The sequence below is a fragment of the Typopeltis vanoorti genome, chromosome 19, assembly GCF_054136105.1.
Source record: "Typopeltis vanoorti isolate ZY-2024b chromosome 19, IOZ_Tvanoo_1.0, whole genome shotgun sequence".
Classification (NCBI taxonomy): domain Eukaryota; kingdom Metazoa; phylum Arthropoda; class Arachnida; order Uropygi; family Thelyphonidae; genus Typopeltis; species Typopeltis vanoorti.
The window spans coordinates 54,334,257-54,359,514 of NC_143567.1; the positions used below are offsets into that span (position 1 = coordinate 54,334,257).

At 36.8% G+C, this 25,258-nt stretch overlaps 1 protein-coding gene across 1 annotated transcript in view; it reads right to left on the reverse strand.

Moving 5' to 3' along the window:
* Window positions 1-1,340: 1,340 nt before the first annotated feature.
* The window catches only part of LOC150096131 (superoxide dismutase [Cu-Zn]-like), a 48,570-nt gene continuing 24,652 nt past the window's right edge, over window positions 1,341-25,258 (reverse strand). Inside the window, exons 3-5 of the mRNA XM_090409284.1 lie at window positions 13,429-13,498; window positions 9,576-9,684; window positions 1,341-1,584 (exon numbers count right to left, since the gene is read on the reverse strand). Of these exons, the coding sequence (XP_090265410.1) occupies window positions 1,480-1,584; window positions 9,576-9,684; window positions 13,429-13,498 (284 nt within the window). The 3' untranslated portion in view covers window positions 1,341-1,479. The remainder of the gene's footprint in view (window positions 1,585-9,575; window positions 9,685-13,428; window positions 13,499-25,258) is intronic.

Here is a 25,258-nt window from a genome sequence, read left to right on the forward strand (position 1 = left end):
TAATACCAAGGGTATTATAAAAGGAGTAGAAGGCGAGAGGGGAAACACCAGAGGTCATCCCTGGAAGGTCTGTAAGTGTGGTGAAGAAGGGTGTGTGTGGAGTAGATTTTTTACACGGAGAATAGTGAGTGAATGGAATACATCACTGGAATATGTTGTTAATGTGGGGATTTTAAGATTTATTATGATAAATATGTTGTCAGTTGAATGAACCTCTCACAATGAGTCTGCCGACTCCGTGCAAGGTGTAGTAATAATAACTTCCCACCACCATCATCCCCTCTCAACAATATGGCATCATTAAAACTCTAACCAATAGAGCCTACAATCATTGTTCCAGTGGAACCACTCTTTCAATATAATAATTTAACCACATACACAGTGCCTTCCTATCCAATGGCTACAGTTCCTACAGAATTGAAAAAATAATCAATCCTTCCCCCAATCCTCAGCTATCTCTCCAGAAGGATTTTGGGAATGCCATCATCATTCCCTATATCTGGGTACATCCAAAAGAATAGCCAGGCCCTTAAAAAAATACAACCTCTGTGTTGCTTTTAAGCCCCACTGGAAGCTTGCTACTTTTATCCATTCCAATAATACATGGAAAGATCTAATGAGCAATGTCCATACTTGAACTTTTCAGCCAACATGCACACAACACTGAAAAATAGCTAACCCATGCCGGCTCTCATGCTCCATGTGGTTTATGTTTTCAACTTACGTTATGATAATTCCTACATGTTTTGTATTTTAGTAATGTTATAGTTCATATTAGCCTTTTATTGTATTTAACCCAGACAAAGCAACAAAACTAGCCAGTTATAATTTTTTTTTCATATTATTATGGCCAAATATACCCAATATATTCTCCTTATAATAGGACTCCTTATAATTGGTCAAAAGTCTACATATTCATAGTTTTTAAAATCTTTTTTTTAAATCCTGATTCAATTCTTTGTTCAATTCTTTGTGATGAGAGGAATCTTTATGTGGGCTTTTTCAATTGAAGGTGAGTTAGCTGATCTCATACGGAGGTAGCAGGATTTTTTCTGCCAGAAATTCTGGTTTTTTCATCCTGCATACAGGTAATCAGTCACGAGAACACACGATTTACAGTCAGTATATATGTATACTAGTGATGGTGGTGGTAGATGGCACTGTGTGTCGATAGTGCTAGTATTGTGTAGTCAGAGGATTGTGTAAGGGAGACAGCAAGTTGTAGTGGAGTAGTGTGCCCTCCCATGATGAGCTCTTGACTCCTTGAAGGCATCACATAATAATCATAAATTGTCCAATAAGAAAATCAAAGCTTTATTAGAAATTAAAAATTTTATATTTGCACCTTCTTATTGAAATAATAACATCCTACACAGTATCGCATCTTTTTAATATTTACTAATAAAGACAAATAAAGTGAATCATAGCAGTTTATTTAATCTCTCCACCTTGGGACAATAAGAAGGTATATTTGATAGTTTATGCGATTCCAATAATACAACATGCCACCCTGCTGCCAGCATTTCCAGTGGTTTTACTTGATGTACTGTTTCCTCTACCAAGGTCATCCTCCTTTTCATGAACCTGTTGGAGAGAGAGAGTTGAGAATCATTAAAAGAATTCAGTTTGTGAATTGTCATCCTTACAAAGATTAATAATTAAAATATATATTTATCATTGTTTTTTATTAAGCCTGGGTGTGCGTATGGGGGGGGGAGTTCCTGGCATATCAGTGTGTTAGAATATTATATATAGAAGTCTTAAGGTTATTGTTACTCAACATCAAAGAACAGAAGACACACATCAATAACTAATTTACTGCATATCATTTTTATTATTAGTTTACTTCTGAGGCATGATAAAAGAGCAACAACAGCAAATAGTAATAATGAAATAAGTGGATTTTCAGGATAAATTGATCAGAAGGAAAAATAATAAAGATGAGCTATATGTGAACTGGTTTGACCTTTTAACATTTAACCTGTATGTTAATGAAATCTTACTTAAAAGAAGAGACTGTTAAGTAAGATACTAGCAAGTGATATGCACAAAAAATGAGGCAGGTAAAAAAAAAAAAGATTAAGTAGGAAGGATATTGAAGAAAGAAAAGTTACTGAAGAAAACTTGTTCACAAAAGGGAGAATATACATAAAAGTTGTTCTGGTAGAAGAAGAATTCTGGACTACAAATAAGTTAGGCAAAGTGCAATATGCAGCTTATTCCTGTCAACTTAGATGTTTAGGTTGCAAGTTAATTTCATGTGCAAGTGTGAACCACCCAACCTGCTTACTGGAGGTCTGCATGAAAAGGTTCCCTTTTGGTCGCTAGAGAGTGTGGTTTCAAAATTATCTAGCCCTTAATCTACCCATGGTACTAACACACAATAGGTATATATTGTATATACATTATATATTAATAAGATATATACAATGTATATATCTTATTAATATACATACTGTGCCTTTCATCTAAAAATCTTTCTAGATGGAGGAAATGCCAACATCATTTATATGTAAATTATTTTCTGACAAACTAGTTTTGGCTCTAGAGCAGTATTTCTCAATGGGGAGGGAACAAACGTATATGATATATCATGTGCGTTTAAGATAATGGATATATATATATATATCAAATGAGTTTGGAGTTGGATATTAGATGGAAATGAAATGGGTTGGATATTAGATTAGTGCACTGAATCGGAGACTGGCTATCTGATAGATATCAGCAAGTTCTGTATGGGGAAGCAATACCCGTGAAGAGGAAAGTCACTAGTGGTGTGCCTCAGTGGTCTGTTTTAGGGCCATTGCTGTTTAACCTGTATGTTAATGATAATGGCAAAGATTTGGATCAGGATATTCAGTTTTTGCAGATGATGCAAAGGTGGGACGAACTATGAAGAGTAGAGAAGATGTTGTGGCCTTACAAGAAGGCTTTAATAGACTGAGTGAATGGGCACCGAAATAGGAATGCAAGTTCAATGTTGTGAAATGCAAGGTTTTAAAATTTGGGAAACAAAGATGGGATGTAGAATTATGCTTGGTGGGGATATATTATTGGAGGTGAAGGACATGAGCTCTTGGGGTGATAGTGGATAAGGATCTGAAATTTAGGGGACACAGCCAAAATTGTGAGGACAACACAAAGAATTTTGGGAATGATGCAGAGGACACTATATTGTAAAGTAAGGACATTCTTGTTCCATTGTATAAGACTCTGATTAGGCCACACATGGACTATTATGCACATATTTTGTCGCTTAGTTTTCAAAAGGATGAAGAGATGTTGGAAAGGGTCCAGAGGCAACTGACTAGGGTAGTTTCTGATCTCTGTAATTCAAATATGAGGAAAAGTTGTTATAGGATCAATGTTGGAGAGTTTTACAGAAAATGGTGAGGGATCAGGGGAGAACTAGAGGTGATCCTTGGAGGCTGTATAAGGAGGATGTGAGCAGGGGAGTGAAAAAAAGGTTTTTGACATGCAGAGTTGTGAATGATTTGCCATGCCTGAGAGGGTGGTGTCTGCAGAGACTGAGTGTGTTTAAGGTGTGGTATGATGAGCTGTGTGTATGACAAAAGGACCTCCTAGATGAGTCTTTGACTCCAGGGGGGGGGTCTCGGGATAATAATAATAATAGAATATCCCTTGAGACATTCTGTAAAAGGTATGATTCATAGGTAATATATTCACTTTATAAAGATATATTACTTTTTTATCATCATGTTTCATATATGTTATCCAATAGGAAGAAATAGTAAGTATAAAGTATGCTATTCTTTTAAATTTTGTTAGGAGACGACTAGAAAAACATAAAGTGATTACTAAAGCAAGGTGAGAAACACTGGCTATAATTTCTTTTCTCCACTCTTTTTTTTTCTTTCTTTCATCTCATTCCCTTCTACAAAGTAGGAACGAATATTCTAATTCTACCAAATTAATTATGAATTTACAGGTAAACATTTATAATCTATTAGCAGTGCATCTTTAACATACAGATGATTCATCTAAAATGGAATTGAGTGTAGTTAGGCAATGGTGTATAATGCTGGTACAATGCAAAACTTTATTCTATCCAAAGAAAGGTCAGTTGTATTATCTTTTAACAGTCCATCTAATATATAAATTAGACATCTTATTAATATACATATACATACTGTGCTTTTTTAAAAAAAATGTTTGAACACCTTAGACATTAAGGTAGGGGGTGCTTAAGGGTCAAAGCTGTATAACTGAGAGGAGACCTCCACATAGCCTTTAAAGGAATGCGGAGAACCGACCAGGGCTTCTGACCTAATGTCCAATCCTCACCTTCTCGTGGTGCACCCTGTTGGGTATCTACTTTGATACTGAACGAACGAGGATGGGCTGGCAATTTGGGATTTAGCCGACCAAATTGTATTCTTATTGGTTAAACCAAAATAAAAAATGATGGTACAACATGACAAAATTTCATGCCGGCTGGGGCGTCGCCCGGTTAAACAAGGCCCCCGTTGTTTTCGCCAGGGAACCAGGGCGAACAGCGAAAAGTCAGCTACTGGAACAAATCTGAAAACAAACCCCAACTCAACATCACCAGAGTTAAAGATCGGTACTATCAACGTAAGAAGCCTGAATGGCAAAGAAATGGAGCTAGCTGAGGAATTAGATAAGTACCAGATCGACATAATAGGGGTGACTGAAACAAAAAAGACCAAAACTGGTGAGATCTTTCTGAGCAATAAATACAAAATGTTATATTCAGGCAATGACAATCAAGGAAAAGAAGGAGTAGCCATAGTATTCAACACAAAATACGAGGCTAATCTTCTTGAATGGCAGTCAGTCTCAAGTAGAGTAATGTGGGCAAATATGAGAATGGGGAACTGGACAATGAGACTTATTTGTGCCTATGGTCCCACAGAAGGTTCTACTAAGGTAGAAGTGGAGGAATTTTTTGAGGCTTTAGAAAAAGCAACTGACACAATGAAAAAGGAAAAGTTGGTCCTTGTTGGGGATCTAAATAGTAGAGTAGGAAATGATTGTGAGACATACAAAAATATTTTGGGAAAATTTGGAGAAAAGAGCAAAGCTAATAATAATGGCAAATATCTGTTGGATTTCTGCTCTGGACATGGACTGGTTATTACTAACACCATGTTCCAACATAAAAATGTGCACAAATTCACATGGAGAGAAGAGGCTAGGAATAAGAAAAGTCTCATTGACTATGTTATTGTTGATAGTGATGTTTTCTCCCTGGTGCAGGACACCAGAGTGTACAGAGGATTTGAAATTGGAAGTGATCACTATTTACTCTTGAGCAGGATAAAATTGAATTTCATATTGAAAAGAATAACATGTAAGAAAGTTTTAAAGCGAATAAAAGTTGAGCAGCTCTCAGATGTGAACTGTAGACTAAAATACAGAAATATTATTGAAAAGAAAATGAAAGAGTTTGAGAACAGGAATCAAACCTTGGAGATTCAGTGGCAAACTCTGAAGGAAACATTGATTGATTCTGCCAGAGAGGCATGTGGTGAGGTTGTGTGCAAGGATAAAAAAATTAGAACTCCCTGGTGGACACAGGAAGTCAAAGAGGCAGTGAAGGAAAAGAAGAAAGCATATCAAAAGTTCCTGGCAAATAAGTCAGCTTTTACTCTTACAGAATACAGAGACAAATGTAAGAAAGCTAAACAGTGTGTAAAACTAGCTAAACAAAAGTCATGGGAGGACTTTGGCAAAAATATAGAAAATAAATATCAAGAAGGTGGCAAAATATTCTGGAGGTTGTTGAAGAAGCTTAGGAATGGAGGAAAGAGTGCTGTAAAAGGAATTAGAGATGATAAAGGTGAAATGAAAACAGGAGAAAAAGATATCCTTGAAGTATGGAGTAATTACTTTGAAAAACTGCTAAATGAAACAAGCAGTGATGACAGCACAGTGGTAAAAAACACTGACCAGGCATGCAGTCAGGAATTCATATCCATACTTGAAGTAGAAAAAGCCATCAAAGGCTTGAAATGTGGAAAGGCAGCAGGAGTAGATGATATTCGACCAGAAATGCTGAAGTATGGTGGTATAAGAGTCTTACAGTGGCTGCACTGCATAGTTCAGAAAGCCTGGACAGAGGGACGAATTCCCGATGATTGGAGTAGAGCTCTCATAGTACCCTTATATAAAAAGGGAAATAAAACTGAATGTGAGAATTACAGAGGTATTTCCCTACTGAGTGTTCCTGGCAAGATCTATGCAAGTATACTTGAGAAACGGTTGAGAAAAATTGTGGAAGAAAAGCTTGGTGAAGAACAAGCTGGATTCAGGCCAAATAGAGGCTGTCAGGATCAGATCTTCACTTTACGACAAATAGTCGAGAAAGCATGGGAATATAACAAAGATCTGTATTTAAGTTTTGTCGATTTGGAAAAGGCATATGACAAGGTGCCAAGAGAGAAGCTATTCAATACGCTGCAGTTATATGGTGTCAATGGGGCATTATATCAAGCAATACTTAGTCTTTATTTGAGTTGCAAGTCAGCAGTTAGAATTGAAGGAAGTACAGGAAGATGGTTTAATGTTAAATCTGGTGTGAGACAAGGATGTACATTATCCCCTCTGTTATTCATTATCTATATGGATCACATTATGAAGGAATGTGGTATTCAACCTGATATCAAAATTGGAGATGTTAATGTCAGCTCTTTGCTTTATGCGGATGATGTTATACTTCTAAATAAATCCGCTACAAGTCTGGAAGATTCTCTGACTAAATTGAATAGCTGTTGTAATAGATATGGTATGAAGGTCAGCAATAAAAAGACAAAGACAATGAAAATAGGCAGAATCATTGAAAATGTTAACTGTGTTGTGAATGGAGAACCTGTGGAACAAGTAAAACATTTCAGCTACTTAGGCACAATTTTTACTAAATATTTGGTAAACTAAATATAGAAATAGACAACAGAATCAGTAAAGCTGGTATCGTGGGAAGTCAATTGAATAAATTCATATGGAATAAGAAAGAAATTAGTCGGAACACTAAATTAGCTGTATACAAGACTGTGTTCAAACCAATTTTAACTTATGGATCTGAGAGCTGGGTCAGAAGTAAAACACTTGACCAAAGACTAGAGACCGCAGATATGAGAGTCCTGAGAAAGATTATAGGCGTGAACAGATGGCATCAATGGCAATATCATATTAAAAATGAGGATATTAGGAAAGAACTTGACATTGTCAGCATCCAGGAATGCGTTAGCAGAGCTAATCTCAGATGGTATGGTCACTTAAATAGAATGGGAGAGGAAAGATTAGCAAAACAAGTGTTCTCTGCCAGGTTGGCAGGAAAACGACCCAGAGGAAGACCAAGATATAGGTGGATTGATACGGTACAAAGTGCCTTAGACGATAGAAATATAAGATCTGATAATGTTGGAGTCTTGACAAGTAACAGACTGATTTGGAGGAAAATTGTAGATAGGAAGTTAGTAATGATGTAATTTTTTTCATGTAGTACTGTCATATCCTGTACACCCCTTGAGGGTACATGACAGGAATTTGATGATGATGATGATGATGAGACATTAAGGTTGGCCAAATGGTAGTATACCCATTCTTCAACCTTTGTTAATGGAAGATCATGTTTTACCAACTTACTTATGTATTATAACAAGGTGACAAATGTCTTGGGCAAGAGAGATGCATATACAGTAGTATACTTAGATTTTGCTAAAGCTTTTGATAGGCTGCCACACAAGCTTTTAAAAAGGTTGAAACAGTTGGGAATGGATAACAGACTTCTGAGTTGGATCAGTGACTGGTTGTCATTTAGGTATCAGAAAGTTGTATATGAGGGGGGGGCAGTATCCCAAAAGAGGAAAGTCACTAGTGATGTGCCACAGGGATCAGTTTTGGTACCATTGTTGTTCAATTTGTCTATTTAAGTCCTCCTGTAAGACTGTAACATTTGCTTGACTTTGCATTCCTCTCCCCAGTTTTGCATCATCTGCAAATAGCTGCATATCACCAGTTAAACCCATCTCAATATCATTAATATACAAACTGAACAACAATGGTACCAAAACTGACTCCTGTGGCACATCACTAGTGACCTTCCTCTTTTGAGAAAATGGTTAAGTGGAACTGTCAATTTAGTGTTGCAAAGTGTAGAGTTTTGAAATGTGATGAGCAATGACAGGATGCAAAATATACACTTGGTGAGGAAACTTTAAAGGAGGTAGAGGAAATGAGAGATCTGGGAATGGTGGTGGACAAGGACCTGAAATTCACACTGCACAAGAGGAAGGTCACTAGTGATGTGCCACAGGGGTCAGTTTTGGTACCATTGTTGTTCAGTTTGTATATTAATGATATTGAGATGGGTTTAACTGGTGATATGCAGCTATTTGCAGATGATGCAAAACTGGGGAGAGGAATGCAAAGTCAAGCAAATGTTACAGTCTTATAGGAGGACTTAAATAGACAAATTGAACAACAATGGTACCAAAACTGGAATATTCTAATTGACTGGCTGTCATTCACTGAGTGATTGCATAATGTGATGTCTTCACATTATCCAATGTGAAGAGTGAGGAGATGTAAATTGCAAAGTCTTGTGAATAGGAGGAGGATCGGGGATGGGGGGATATGATTGAGACATTAGCTAGTTGGGGAGTTGTTATCAGGTTGACATGAAAGAGAGTTTTCATAGAATGGGAGGGGAGGAGGAATAGAACAAGAGCCATCCCTGGAAACTGTATAAGGGGGGTGTGAGCAGAGGAGTAGGTTCTTTACATGGAGTGATTGGTAAGTGGAATGCATTGCCTAAGTGTGTTGTGAATGTGGAGACATTGAATCAGTTTAAGGCATGGTTGGATGAGCTTTGTGTGCAATAGTGTGTACCTCCCATGATGAACCTGACTCCACAGAGGTCAGATGTTAATAATAATAATAATAATATTTCATTAAGACTCTTTTCTTAAAATTATCATCAATATTCTGCTGTGATTTTGTATGATTATTTTATTGTACAGTATTGAAGTTCTTATACCACATCCCATATGATGTCTATGACATTTAATATGAGAAATTAACATTTCTCATATTAAATCATAATATGAGAAATGTTGACTGGGCTTGGGAGTAGTAAACAGACCAGGCCAGGAGAATGATAGCCCGAGTGAGGAAGACAAAATCAGATTATAAAAAGAAGTTGACTGAATAGCCAAAGTAAGTGCTCAAATGTGGTCACATGGTTTTCATATTGATGACAAAATAACCTAAAAATTTCAGATCAGGTAATCAAGATGATATCATTCTTGTTGAAATCTGCATATGAAGACAGGCTGAAAGAATATGGTGTGCAAAGTTTGAGAAACAAGAGGAGAGGACATAAGATAGAAGCAGCATACAAGTTGGTGTGGGAATAGTATGGTTCATACTATAAGATTCCCACAGTTATTAACCACACAGCCAAACAACCATTCTGGATATGTATTCTAATATTTTTTTTTATATATCCAACTGAGAGGTTGCAGAATCTACAACATATCAGTATATTATGTGTGAACAAGAGTTAGGAGGAATAAAATTCAGAACCTTACCACAATGGCCCGTCCTAAAACATGACAGAGTGAAAACTTCTTGTCAGTTATATTCACCACAGCAGTTCCATTTTGATCAGCCTGTATGTTGCCAAGGTCACCAGCATGCCTAATAAAGATATATATATTATATACATATTTAAAAAAACAAAGTTGTTCTTTCTATTTGGTCTGAACATAAGTGTCTCATTTGTAACTTAAGAAGGTATGTTATGTATACATATAAATACATAATGTGTTTAAGGCAAAGTTTTTTTTTTAAAAAATTATAATCACACCTACAAAAGAGCTTCTATAGATCAGTTGGTATTGACAGTGTCCTTCAACCGAAAAGACATGGTTGGATGAAGATGACATCTTGAAAGGAATAGAGATGGAAGGGTGTTTTTATGAAAATAGAAAAGGCAAAAAAATAGGGAGGTGTAGTGCAGTGCTGTTGATGACAGCAAAGGAGTTGTGCCCATGCAGGGGGGGGGGGAAATAGTGGCAGTATGGTATGAAGGAATTATGAAATTAGAATTATGAGGGAATATGGAATTAGACCCAACTATAACCGTGTATGTTCACGGGGCCGGTTTGCCTGCTTTGGGGAGGAAAAACCCCAGATAACTGGAGAGAAAAAACCCCTACCACCCACGCCCAAGACTGGCTAACTTGGCTATGTCTGAGAAAGATCTTAAGCTCCTCATGTTGGCAATGAGAATCGAACCCACAACACTCCTTTACCAGGCATATGGTTGCGAAGTGCATAACCACTCAGCTAACTGTGCGGGCAAAGGAGTATATGTGGAACGGTGGCAGCTGGTGAAAATTTTAAGTGGGGGTGCTGCATATACAAAAAAAAAAAATTTTTTTTCCTAATTAGTAACGAATTTATTAATAAATAAATTTACATATTAAAAATTACTTTATTAAAAATATTTCATCCTCACCACGAACAAACACCAATAATAAAAGATTCGTATCAATAGCAATGACAAGTGCAAACGAATGTCCGCGTTAGATCGCAGTGCATTTGTTTATGCATTTTGAAAATATAATTCTTTTCATATTTTCAACAGTGACACTCATCATAATTCAGCCTTGTATCTATAATAAATAAATAATTATATGTTATTTTAACAAAATAAAATAAGATTTACAAAAAATAGTTCATCATGAACACGTGCCAATAATAAACGTTTAATATCTCACAGAAATAACGAGCGCAGGCATAAGATACACTGTCCAAGCGGCAGTGTATCTAATGACATAACGTGCAACGACAGCAAATGAATATCGGCGTTAGATTGCAGTGCATTTGTTTTGTGTAACGATAATTGAAAAAATATTATTCTTTTCATATTTTCAACAGTGACACTCATCATAATTCAGCCTTGTATCTATAATAAATAAATAATTATATGTTATTTTAACAAAATAAAATAAGATTTACAAAAAATAGTTCATCATGAACACGTGCCAATAATAAACGTTTAATATCTCACAGAAATAACGAGCGCAGGCATAAGATACACTGTCCAAGCGGCAGTGTATCTAATGACATAACGTGCAACGACAGCAAATGAATATCGGCGTTAGATTGCGGTGCATTTGTTTTGTGTAACGATAATTGAAAAAATATTATTCTTTTCATATTTTCAACAGTGACACTCGTCATAATTCAGCCTTGTATCTATAATAAATAAATAATTATATGTTATTTTAACAAAATAAAATAAGATTTACAAAAAATAGTTCACTAGGCACACACACCAATAATAAACGTTTCATATCTCACAGAAATATAACGCACAGAAGCATACTAAAGATACACTGCCATTTGGGCAGTGTGGGAATGACGTAACATGCAATGACAAGCGCAAACGAATATCGGCATTACATTGCAGTGCATTTGTTTCGTAATCTAAAGTGTTAATCGAACAATTCCAATTATTAACTATTCAATCAATGTCAAAACATAAGCTGTAACCTTTAACATGTTGTACTGCATTTATATAATGTTGTAAGCATTATTATTATTTATAAACACAAACAAAATTTAATTTTTTCATTTTTTCCTTGGGGGTGCTGCAGTGTCGCAGTGCTTATGTACGGGCCGCCACTGATGTGGAAATACTAGGCGGATGATTATGAAGCTTAGGAGGTAGCTGGAAGCAGTGCCATGGAATAAATATTGGCAAGGGTAAAGATGTTCATAGTGCATTGGGGATAGTCAAGGGATATTTCATTCAGTGAAGAATGAATGAAAGAATAATTTTCATTTATAAAAAATGTATGTTACGTTATGATGTTTCCCTACCATGCTTGGTAAGGGAATTTTGTGAAAGTAATAAAGGGTGTCCCAAAATTCACGCAAGAAGTAATTTTGATAGAAAATACAGGTTTTTAATTGAAAATTGTAATTTCTTATTGATTCATAAAGTATACAGTATAGGGTTATGCATGGAATAGATATCAGGTAAATGGCCTCCACGGCTTTGCTGGCACATACGCACTCTTTTGTCGAAATTTTTCGACAAAAGAGTGCATATGGGTGGTCGTGGGCTTGTTGGCATAAACTTTAGACTTCAAAAAACCCCAAAGAAAAAAGTCCAATGGCGTTAAGTCACATGATCTGGGCGGCCAATTCTGATCACCAAAACGGGAAATTACACGACCAGGAAATGACTCATGCAGTAATTGAATTGTTTCTCGGGCTGTATGGCATGTGGCTCAGTCTTGTTGAATCCACATGGCGTCCACATCCATATCTTGCAATTTAGGATAAAAAAACTGGATTATCATGTCGCGATAGCGAGCACCATTAACTGTTATTGCCTTACCAGCCGCATTTTCGAAGAATGGACCGATGATGCCTCCAGCCCAAAATCCACACCAAACAGTGACACGTTGTGGATGCATTTGTTTCTCAACAATCACTCGTGGATTTTCTGAACCCCTAATGCGATAATTTTGTCGATTAATGAAGCCATCAAGATGAAAATGAGCCTCATCGCTGAAGATGATTTTGTTCAAAAAATAAGCATCCACTTGTTATTTTCTGTTAAATAACTTGTTGAAGGACGGCCAGAGTGTATAAGATCACTAATTGATCCAGTTTCCTTGAATTTTTTAATTAATCTTTTCACAGTTGATGAAGTTAAATCACTATTCTGACCATATTTTGTATGAAAATTGCAAACTGTAGCTGCCAAACCTTCATTATTTTTAAAATATTGCTCAACAATGAAAATGCGTTGTTCTTTCATATAGCACTCCATTTTTAATAACCTTGAACTGTCAGCTGTCACGCTGTCTTTTTTTCTCGTTGGCAACACTTTACCGCACAAATGGTGCTAAATTTAAATCTTGCGTGAATTTTGATACACCCTGTATTTATGATATTTTATCAGTTATTATTATGATATGATAAATGCCTCAGTAGAGTAATTGGAACAACAGGACATTGTACCCTTCAACTGGAAAAGATCTGAGTTTGATTCTTGCTGTGATGAGAGAAATCTTTATATGGGCTTTTTTTCAACTGAGGATGATTTAGTCGATTTTATATGAAGATACGTGTTTTTTTCTCTTGGAAACTCGGGTTTTTCATTCCCTATGCAGGTAAATCAGCTATGAGAAAACATGCAATTTACAGACAAAAATTGTTGGTAGTAGGCAGTAGATGGTGTGTGTGTTGTGATAATGGGGTCATGGTGGCGGCAGTAGTGGTTAGAGGATTAAGTAGGGGAGATGGTAATTTGTATATAGTAGAGAAGAATACCCTCCCACAACGAGTCCTTGGCAGTACCATTAATATTTATATGGTTGTGAAATGTTTACCATGATATTTGCAATTGGACAACATTACCTGATTTTATCATCAGGTCCTCCATGAGTCATTCCCTCTGGATTGTAGTGACCTCCAGTACTTGTACATCCTACACAAGAAATCGTAAGTAAAAGTTAAAGTTAATTACTATAATGTTTTTTTTTTACAAATTGTTTACAAAATGTTTCCTTTATCAAACCTTAAAATGGTATATGCCATATATGCACATTTTCCATACCAAATAGATACCACTTGAATAGAAGAAAGTTTTTATTATTATTTATTTTTATTGGAGTAACTAAGCTCACTAGATCATGTTAGTGATTTCAAGCATGTCAAAGTGAGTTTGTAATCTTAGTATATGTTACTGCAATTACATTAACAATTTAACTCAGTATCAAGGAATAGGAAGGTCACATGCAGTGTTCCACTGAGTTCGTATAGGAACAATTACTGTTCGGTTTTTATGTCAGTAATATTGTCACTGGAAAGGTGGGCTACAACCAAATGTAAGATTTTGAAATTTGGGATCCACAGATAGGCTGTTTCATACTCACTTGGTGGAGTTATACTGGAAAAAGTGAAGAAAGCAAGGAATTTTAGAGTGATTGCAGATGGAAATTTGAAGTTCAGAGGATATATTGCAAAGGCTGTGAGGACAACTCAGAGAATTGCTATAATATTGAGGAGAACATTGAGCAATAAAAGGTTGTGGTCCCATTGTATAAAACTTTAAATCAGACTACATCTGGATTTCCGTGCTCATATCTAGTCACCGGGATTTGAAGGGGATGAAATAACTTTGGAGAGCATGCGAAGGCAGATAACAAAAATCTTATCAGGACTGTACAATATTGATTATGAGGATATATTGAATGCATGCAAACAACAGAGTATGGTGGATATAAGGCAAAGGGGATGGGATATGATTGAGACATTTAAGCTGTTGAAAGGTTATTATCAGATTGACAATGGATAGAGTTTTCATATTGTAGAATAAGGGGATGGAACAAGGACAAGGGGGACATCACTGAAAGTTACAAAAAGCAATAAGTAAGCATTTTGCATGGAGAATTATAAAAGCATGGACTGCATTGCCTGAGAAAGTGGTAAAAGTGCAAACAGTCAATGAGCTTAAGGAATCGTATATCAGAATGTGTTGTCTAGCGTTGACCTCCCACGATGAGTGTTATGACTCCACAGAGGTCACACACACAGATATACAACAGTACACATCAATTTTCCAGCACCCATGGTTGCAAAGCCTTGCCATATTACCTGTTTTGCTGGACCAACTGAAGACGTAATTATAATTCATCAGTATACTAATGGAAGAATCATTACCATAATGATACTATGCAATTTTTTCATTGTTTTTATGATTTAGAACAATATAATTTTAGAGCCAGTAAAGTGATGAACAACAAGTGTTTCTTCATCCACTTGCCCAGATTTTCTTCATTAAGCCTACTTACTATATCAAAGAAGGTCCCATAACACTTTTTGCATACTCAAGCAACACAGTAATTTCTTTTTCCTTTCTTTTGATGCATCCTGTAGTCATTGTGAACATTTTCATGAGGAAAATTATCAAAAGTTAAGACAGACCACAACTTATGCCAACATTGCCAGTCTGGTTGGCTGAGTGGTTAGCGTATCCACTCTCCAGCCAAAAGGCTGCAGGTCAGAATCCACACGTGGGCATGGATGTTTGTGATCATCTGTGAAAATACCAGTGGTGGTGATGGGCAGTAGATGGCATTGGCGTAGATGATGGTAGGTGCAGTTCTTTGTGGATGGTGGATTGAGTGGTGGAGTAGGAGAGTTGTAGAGTAGGTGCCCTCCCTTGATGAATCCTTGGACTCCTTGGAGGTGTCATGTAATAATAATAATAATAATTTCTTTAGTGTTGATGCTTGTACTATCTCCCAGTTCACAAGCACTGCTATTATTATTAACATCTGACATCCATGGAGCCAGAGCCTCAGCATGGGAGGTACACACTATTGCACACAATGCTCATCCAACTGTGCCTTAAACTAATTCAATGTGTCTGCATTCACAACACACTCAGGCAATGCATTCCACTCAACAACCATCCTCCATGCAAAGAACCTACTCCTCACTCCTCTGCTCACACCCTCCTTATACAGTTTCCAGCAACGTCTCTTGTTCTACCCCCCCTCTCATTCTATGAAATATCTCTTCCATGTCATCCTGATAATCCATGACTAGCTTATATGTCTCAATCATATCCTCCCCCCTCTTTCTCCTATTCACAAGGCTCTGCAACTTACATTCCCTCAATACTCTATGGAAAATTATGGAGACAACTACCATGTTAGAGCAAAACTTTAGTTTAACATAAACCAAAATGAAAACTCAACATTTCGACCTTCATATCATGGTCATCATCTGGAGCATATAGATATATATACAGAGAAACAAGCTGCACTACAGTCTACATGGTTTGCTAAAGTTACTGACCAACCGTTACAACAATTATTGATGGAAAAAAAAAACAAACTTTTACTACATCAAAGCTAGAGTCCTATTATTATCTATTAGGTTACAAAATTAAATGGAGCTGGAGAGCAACATGTTTATATATATACATACAAATAAATAAAAATAAAAAAATGTGATTATACATATAAATTTCAACCAATTGGTATGGAATAGTTTCCAATAAAAGCTGAAAATTGCTTAAAGTCCTTAAAGTAAGAAAATCAGAACTTGCTCCCGTTCGTGGATACACTGGTAACATGTCTTCCCTCAGGCAGTCTGTCCTTCATGGTTTACTGCAAACTGACACATACTGGCCAATAGATACATGCTAATTCATATCACCACTCATGGCAAAAATTTGGAGTCATTAACACCCTTAAAAATAGAGCTATAACAATTTGCTCTAATCAACAGGCTCTTAAACAAGAATTAGATTATTAGCAACACATTTATAAATAATGGCTGTAACAAAAATACTACTAATAAAGTTCTTCATAAAACTTCCATCAAAAAAGAATATAGATTACAGTAAAACTATAGCCATCCCATACATTAAAGGGTTATCAGAAAAAATCAATAGAATCCTACACCATTATAATCTCAATGCCACTTTTAAACCACCTATAAAATTAAAAAAAAACATATTCAACTCCTATAAGGATAATCTCCTCCCATTGGCACATCCTGGAGTTTATTGCATCTACTGCACCTGTAACTTACCTTATATTGATGAAACTAGATGTACAATCTCTATACGCAAAAAAGAACACAAAAGACACATTAAATATAACAATTTTGGTGAAGTAAGCCTCTCAGATCATGCTCTCAACACCCTACACCAAATTGATTGGAAAAGTATCTGCTCTTTACATCATACAAAAACCTATGAAAGAAAATTTAAAGAAGCCTGTGAAATTCTGATTAACCACCCTAATCTCAACAATATTGGTGGCATAAAAATGGATGGCACATATTCAGCCTACTTAGTATCTAGCATACTTTAAGCAATTTTCAGTATGGGAACAAACTATGCTGAAGTAGCGTGGCAGCGAACATGTTAACACACAGTATGATGAGCTCTGTATGTGATAAAAGGACCTCCCAAATGAGTGTTTGACTCCATGAGGTCTTGGGGTAGTAGTAATAAGAATAATAAAATATGTATACAAGCTTAAGCATTTCTGATAGCTAACAAAAGTTTCATGAAAAGTGAGCAATATCTTTCACAGCGCATAATATTCCTTGGTTTTGGATAAGGCATGTACAGTCAGTTTGGTGGTAAATACACTGTATAAACATTTTTCTTAGCTGTGAGGGTGAGCTCAACAGGTGTCCAGAATGAGAAGAATATTGCAATCTTCCAGTAGGCCTACAGATGTGCAGTGTGCTTGGGCTTCAAGCACAAGCAAAAATTTTTTGAACCATTTTTATTATTATTATTATTATCCCAAGACCTCATGGAGTCAAAGACTCATCTGGGAGGTCCTTTTATCACACACACAGCTGATCATACCATGTCTTAAACACACTCAAACTCCTTGCAGACACCGCACTCTCAGGCAAGGCATTCCAATTATTCACAACTCTGCACGAAAAAAACCTGCCTCTCACTCCCCTACTCACACCCTCTTTATACAGTTTCCAGGGATGACCTCTGGTTCTCCCACTATTTTATGTAAAACTTCTCCAGCATTAATCCTATAACAACCCTTTAACAACTTGTAGGTCTCTATCATATCTCCCCTCTTCCTCCTGTCCACCAGACTCTGCAAATTACATCTTTTCAATCTTTCCTCATACTCGACATTCCAGAGGTCAGAAACAACCTTAGTCAGTTGCCTTTGGACCCTTTCCAACATCTCTTCATCCTTCTGAAAACCAGGTGGCCAAATCTGAGGACAATAATCCATGTGTGGCCTAATCAAAGCCTTATACAATGGAACAAGAATCTCCCTACTTCTACACGTCAGTGTTCTCCGCATCATTCCCAGAAGCCTTTGTGTTGTCTTCACAATTTTGGCTATGTGTCCCTAAATTTCAGATCCTCACCCCCAGATCTCTTTTATTTCCTCCACCTCCAACAATATATCCTCACCTAGTAAAAATTCTGCATCCCATCTTTGTTTTCCAAATTTTAAAACCTTACATTTTGCAACATTGAACTCGCATCCCCATTTTAACATAAGCTCAGTGGTAATCCAGCCATTTGTATTTGTATGACATGTTATTTTAATGCCGTTCAAGGACTGAGGGAATTTAGTTTTTCCTGTATCACTAACAGCTTACATCCATGCTTGCTACATTTGAGCATCCTAAGACAGAAACTATCCTTATATTGTCTGAATCTTGTGGGCCATTCTTCATTCTCCATCTTTCACCACAAACGTTATGGAGAGAAATTCCATGACGCTTCTTAAATGTTTGATGCTCATCCTCACCACAGTTACACTCACACTAAATAAGCAAGCATGCACTTAATTATTTAAGTGCACCTGTGGTGTCCCATTGAACTAGTTGCATGGTTAAAGGAATTTCAAGTGTGCTCCCATAATTTTTTCCAGATTAAAGGAGGTGTCAGATTGTCCATTGCCAGAAAATTAGTAGTGTACCTGTATATATAATATAATGTGAATCTCATCCATGAATAAAATCTATAGTATAGTGGAAATAATATTTATACTATCTTACCATACCTTTAGAGGACTTCAGGATATTCAGTCTATTGTCTGCTTTCCTTCCTTCCTTGTAAGTCATGCATATGCATAATTTTATTGTGTCTGTGAATATGCCTTTCTAACCAAAGTGAAATATTGTTATAATGAATCACTTTAATTTGAATCCCAGACACTTTTTTTTTTAATTAAGCAACATGAGTTCATCATCATTGTACATTGGTCCAATGCCTGTTGGTGTCTGATGCTTATTTCACCATTCTTTGTCATTTCTCTCTGTCCATTATCATGTGACTCAAATCCTGCAAACTCTTTCCACACCACTTTTACATCATCTACCTACTCTCATCTTGGCTATTCTATTCTATTTATACCATCCATTGTACTAAGGCATCTTTCTACAGTTCTGCAGATATGTCCAAAAAACTTGAGTTTCCTTTGAATTATTTTCTGCATTAGATTCTCTTAGCAGCTTATTTTGCAATACAGTTTTTCATTTGTTACCTTTTGCACCCATCCAATCCATAGCCATCTCTGAGATAAAAAAAAAAAAAAAAAAAAAAAGGCTTTCGGCCATTTTTTTTTTATCTCACAGAGTCTTTGACCATTATCCATGTCTGACAGCTATAGAAAATACTTGTGAATATGCATGTTTCCAACAGTCTTAGCTTTATGGGAAAGTTCACTGAAGTGGGAAAAATGGAAAGAATGAATAAAAGCGAAAGGTTGGATGCATGGACCAAAAGTACAGAAACTCAAAAGGATGAATGAGAGTGAAAGTGTGAAGCAGGAGTTGAGAGTTCAAAAATTAGAAAGATTGAATGATAGAGAAAATATGATGCCAAATTCGAAAGTTGAATTGGGTTGGATGAGGCAAGAGATGAAATGGATGCAAGGTGAAAACTATTAAAACAAATCAAGGTACGAAAGAGTTAACAAAAGACAAGCTAGTGGCATTGTATGGCGACTCCATTATTAGGTGTGCTAGTTGAGAGGATGCACAGGGTATGTTTTCCAGGCAGTAAAATGAGTAGAGTGATTGAGGCATCGGATATGAGTAGGGAGCAAGCAAAGGCGTTGATGGTTTTAATAGGTACGAATGACTTGACAGAGGACAAAGAGCACGTCAGAATGGATATCTGGAGGCTGCTTAGATGGATAAAAGAGAATAGTGTGACAGGAAGGGCAGTAAGCATGTTGCCTAGGTATGACTGTGGTGAGAGCAAGGATTCTGAATGGTATGTTGGCTGAAATGTGTGAGGAGAGGGGGAGTACAATTTGTTAATGTGTGGAATCAGTTTTTGAAGGATAAAGTGAACTGTATGGGAGTGATGGACTGCATTTGAGTGGTTATGGTGTGAGTCATTTGGAGAGACTGTTGCTGGAAGGCAGAGAAGTGAGTATAGAGAATGAATCAGATCAAGTGGGAAGTGATGTGGAAGAGCAGGAGAAATTGAAGAGGTGGTTATGAATGAGGAAGTAAGCGGCATGAGTATGGAAAATGAGAGAATAGGTGTGCAAGATGAACAAGGGAAATGGGGAGGCTCAGGGGTACACAACGTGAGAAAAGTGGATGCTCCAAGAGGATGTGAGAGCATGTGTAGACAGGAAAGAATGGGATGACTGGGATCAAGAGGAAACAGTTGGAATTGAAGAAGGTTCTAAAATTAATAAGCAGAAAGGGAAATGGCCCCAGTCGAGCATGGAGAGATCATGTCAAATAAGTGTCATCAGTGGAACTAGCTGTAGATCCAGGAATGAGTTGTTGTGGTTATATACAAATGCTAGAAGTGTAAGAAACAAGGCAGATGAAATGGTTGCACTAATTGAGTCTGTTCACCCAAAAATTGTTGGAATAAGTGAGACATGGTTAGATGAGGACGACATCCTGACAGGAATAGAGATGGAAGGATATGATGTGTTTCATGAGGATAGAAGGGGTAAAAAGGGAGGGGGAGTGTTATTGATGATAGAGAAAGAGTTATGTGCATACAAAGTAGAGATGCAAGAGGGAAATAGTGCCAGTGGTTTTGAGGCAGTATGGTGTGAGATAGAGGCGAATGGAATGAAATACTTTGTTGGATGTTGTTATAGACCAGGAAAAGATGGTAGTGACTATGAAATGTATAATCAAATTAGCCAAGCAAATTAGAAAAGAGTGATCATTATTGGAGATTTTAATTATGGCAATATAGACTGGAATGATGAGATAGCAACTGGAAGTAAAAGAAAATGAGTTTTTTTATTTTTTGAGGGATAACTACCTCAGACAGTAGGTAACAGAGGGCACACAAGGATTGAGGGTCTTGGATTTGGTCATCTCATCAGAGGATGTAATTATAAATGAAGTGTCAAATCACCCACCAATTGGTGAGAGTGACCATGAGGTGATTACCTGGGTGATTGCCAGCAGTGAGAGGACCTCTGTAAGATAAGGGTATATGTGGAACTACAAGGAGGGGGTGATTATGAAAAGCTTGGGAGACAGCTTGCAGGTGTAGCATGAAATGAGGAGTTAGCTGGATAAGAGATCAATGCAGCTTGTGGGATTTTCAAAAACTATCTAGTAGATGCAATGTCTAAATGTATTCCAAGGTGAGAAAGTTAAATAAGGTAGGTGTGAAATGGATAAATAAAGAGATTAAGCATGCGATACAGAAAAAAAGGGCATTATAGAGGCAGCATAAGAGAAGTGGAAATAACCAATTCCATGAGGACTACAAAGACCAGGCAAGGCAGGTGACTTGGTTGGTGAGGGTAGCTAAAGAGAGGTATGAACAGCAGTTAGTTAATGAAACCAAAAAGAATCCTAAGTAGTTATTTTGATATGTAGCCAGCAAAAGAAAGAATGATTATAGAAGGATGACATCGATTGGAGAAAATGGTATAAAAACAGCTGTTGCAGAAGGTGTGGTGGAGATACTTAATGAGTAGTTCATAAAGGTCTTTCAATCTTGTGAATGTGACTTCATGGAGAGATTGAGAGCAGCTGATGATGGGGAAGAGGGAGACTGACTGTAAGTGAGCAAGAGGTGTATGGGGAGTTGAGCAAACTAGATGTAAATAAGGCTGTGGGACGTGATAAGATATTGCCACGTATTCTGAAGGAATGTGCCAGGGAGTTGACGGAAAGGTTCTACAGAAAATAGTGGGAGATCAGGGGAGAACCAGAGGTCATCCCTAGAAGCTGTATAAGGAGGGTGTGAGTAGGGGAGTGAGAAGCAGGTTTTTTTTTTTTCATGCAGAGTTGTGAATGATTGGAATGCCTTGCCTGAGAGTGTGGTGTCTGCAGAGAATTTGAGTGTGTTTAAAGCATGGTATAATGAGCTGTGTGTTTGATAAAAGAACCTCCTAGATGAGTCTTTGACTCTATGGGGGTCTTGGGTAATAGTAATAATAATAATATCTTGTACATTGCCTGTGGGTTTACTTTAGCTTTTGTTATATGGGATCGTATCTCTTTTTTACAGTCTAAATCATGCATTGTGTTGTTCCCTAGGTATGTGTATTTCTAACCTCTTCCAGTTCTTGTCTATTGACCTTTATTGCTTTTTCATCCTAATCTCCAAATATCATTTTTTTTTTTTTGCATTATCGATATTTATTATCAATTCCTTCTTCACTTAACTTCAGCACTGTTCTTTCTTGTACCTCTTTATCTTCTTCAATAATGACTGTCATCTGTAAATCACAAGTAGTTTATTTTCATACCTGAATTAAAATTCCCCTTATATTATCCTTTATGACATCCATTATTCTTTCTAAAAGCATGATAAAAGATGCTTTGGGATATTGGGTCTCCTTGTCTCGTGCCTCTTATTGTCTGAAACCATCTTCCTATTTCTCCACAGTTTCTCATAGCAGCCTCTGCATTATCATTGGTGTTCTGCAAGAGACATATCAGGTTCCTGTCTGCTCCATAAGATTCGAGTAAGTCCATGCCACTTTCTGATCTGTACTGTCGATTGCTTTCTGAGAGTCAACAAAACAGGTATAAACATTTTATTTTTATGTAGAGCTTTCTCCACAATAAATCTTAACATTAATATTTAGTGCACACAGTCTCTTCTAAACTCTGCTTGCTCATCTTCCAGATTTTCTTCCATTAGTTTCCTTATTCTTTCTGATAATATCATCATAAGCGACTTGGTAGAGGTATTGTTCAGTAATTTTTGCAGTCCATTTTGCTGCTTCCATTTTTTGTGAATGGGTATTAGGATTGATAGATTGATCTTGTCCATTCTTTTGATGTTTCGCCTTCCTCCCATGCCATGTTACACAACTGATACAGTTCGTCTATTATCACCTTGCCACAATGTTTCAACAACTCTCCAATGATCTCATCATTCCCAGCGCTTTTATGTATTTTCAGATGTTTTACTGCCTTTACAACCTCATCTCTTGGTATATTTCTTTCTCCCTCTGCTTGATGGTGATATTTCCCTCAATTCATCAGTTAGCTTCTTTTAGACCTCAACATCTCCCTGTGTCTTATATAACTCTGAGAAGTATCTTTTCCATCTCTCTCTCTCCTATTTCTTCCGTGTTTATCAAGATTTCACCGTTTTAATTTTTTATAGTTCTCTGCTTTAGACTCCATTTCTTGGTTACATTTCTGATCATCTTATATATTTCTCTTGTTCTGTATTCACCATAGTATTTATTGATATCCTCACACTGTTCCTCTAGCCATTTAGATTTTGTCTCTCCTAACTGCCTTCTTCACTTCATTGCATTTTTCTTTATACTATTCTTCCATTTCCACAGAGATCTCTCTCTCTCTCTCTTCTAACCTTCAATGCTCTTTTTTCCCCTTTAATTATCTTGAATGTATCCTGTGAGATCCACGTTTTCTTTGGCTTTTTCTTCTCTGGAACCATTTAAATGCTTTTTTTTTGATTAGACACCACTTTGTTGTTTCTATTCTCCAGTTCCTTTTCTGTAATGGATGCAATTCTTCCTTGAGCACTTTCCTATATGCTTTTCCTGTAATTTCCTCACTCAGGGTACTTATATCTATCTGACTCTACACTTATGTCTTCACATGTTGCTTGAGTTTCAACTTGATATTGGCAATCACTAAGCTGTGATCTGATTCCATCTGTTCCTTGAAATGTGATGGTGCTGAACTGATGTGGCACATCTCTTGCTTGAGTATCGTCTAATATGTTCTTAGTTCTTCCATCTGGTGACTGCCATGTCTGCTCCTGCAGTCTTTTTGCTGGAATTGTGTGTTACAAATTACCATGTCGTGCTTCAAGGCAAATTCCATAAGTTACCTAACCAAAAATCTGAACATCATTGTCACTTTGCACATCACTGCCACATTATTAAGGTTTTGAAAAGCAACACTATGTCCCTGATCCTTCTGTTTAAAATGCTTGTAGCAGCACTCCTGGCTGAGGATCACTATTGTATCAGTTTAAAATTCAATTTTAAAATTAGTATCGGTTGTGCAACGCGACTTTTATTTTCCCTTAGAAGTACAGCCAAATCTCACTAGAGCAAAAAAAAAAATCATAACAAGGTCACCATGTTCATTACAACTTATTCAAATATAAATAGGAAAGTACAGAAATATGCATATAACAACAAATCATGCAGATGGTGTATTAAATAAAGGTGAGCCAATTTGCTCTGTTATGTGCAAACTAGTAAATGTCAGATGGTTCATGAGTCATCATCAAAAGAATTTTATTAATTTATTGCCAGCACTACTTTCTTGGCCTTCCCTGTCTTCATTAGTTGGTGTGCGGATCACTAAAATAGTCCCATAGGCACAATGCTGTGCAAAATAATTCACTATAGCAAACTATTCACTATAATAAACTGTTGCTATGAGTTGGCTATAGTGAAAGTTGACTATAAATGCTGTACAAAAAACAAGACAAGATAATAATTTAGTTTCATTAAAATCATGAGTAGTATCCTCACAGTGATCAGAATTCATTATAAAAATTAGGGAGACAAATGCCATGTTAGAGTAAAACTTCAGCTTAATATAAATCAAAATAATCACTCAAAGTTTCGACCTTCAACATTAAGGTCATCATCATCATCTGGTCAACCATTAAAACTACTGGTGGAAAAAAAAAAAAAAAAACTTACTACATCATCAAATTCCTGACATGTACAGGATATGATAGTACTACATGAAAAATTTACATTATTATCATTATTATTAGACACCTCCAGGGAGTCCAAAGACTCATCGAGAGAGGGCACTCTACAACTCTGTTTCTACCACTCACTCCATCAACTGACCGCAACTACACCAACGCAATCTACTGCCGCCCGAGGAAGGATTCGAATCCACAGCCTTTTGGCTGAATAGCAGATACGCTAACCACTCAGCCAGCCAGGTTGGCCAATTAATTAATGCCAGCAGCACCCAGGGTTCCCAGGTGGGCACCCTCCCACGTACTAACTGGGCTCAGGTTTGCTTAACTTCAGTGATCAGACAAGAACTGGTGCTCTCAGGTTTGAAAACACCAGTTCTTGTCTGATCACTGAAATTAAGCAAACCTGAGCCCAGTTAGTATGTGGGAGGGTGCTACCTGGGAATCCTGGGTGCTGCTGGCATTAATTAAAATTTACATCATTACTAACTTCCTATCTACAATTTTCCTCCAAATCAATCTGTTATCTGTCAAGACTCCAATATTATCAGATCTTATATTTCTATCTTC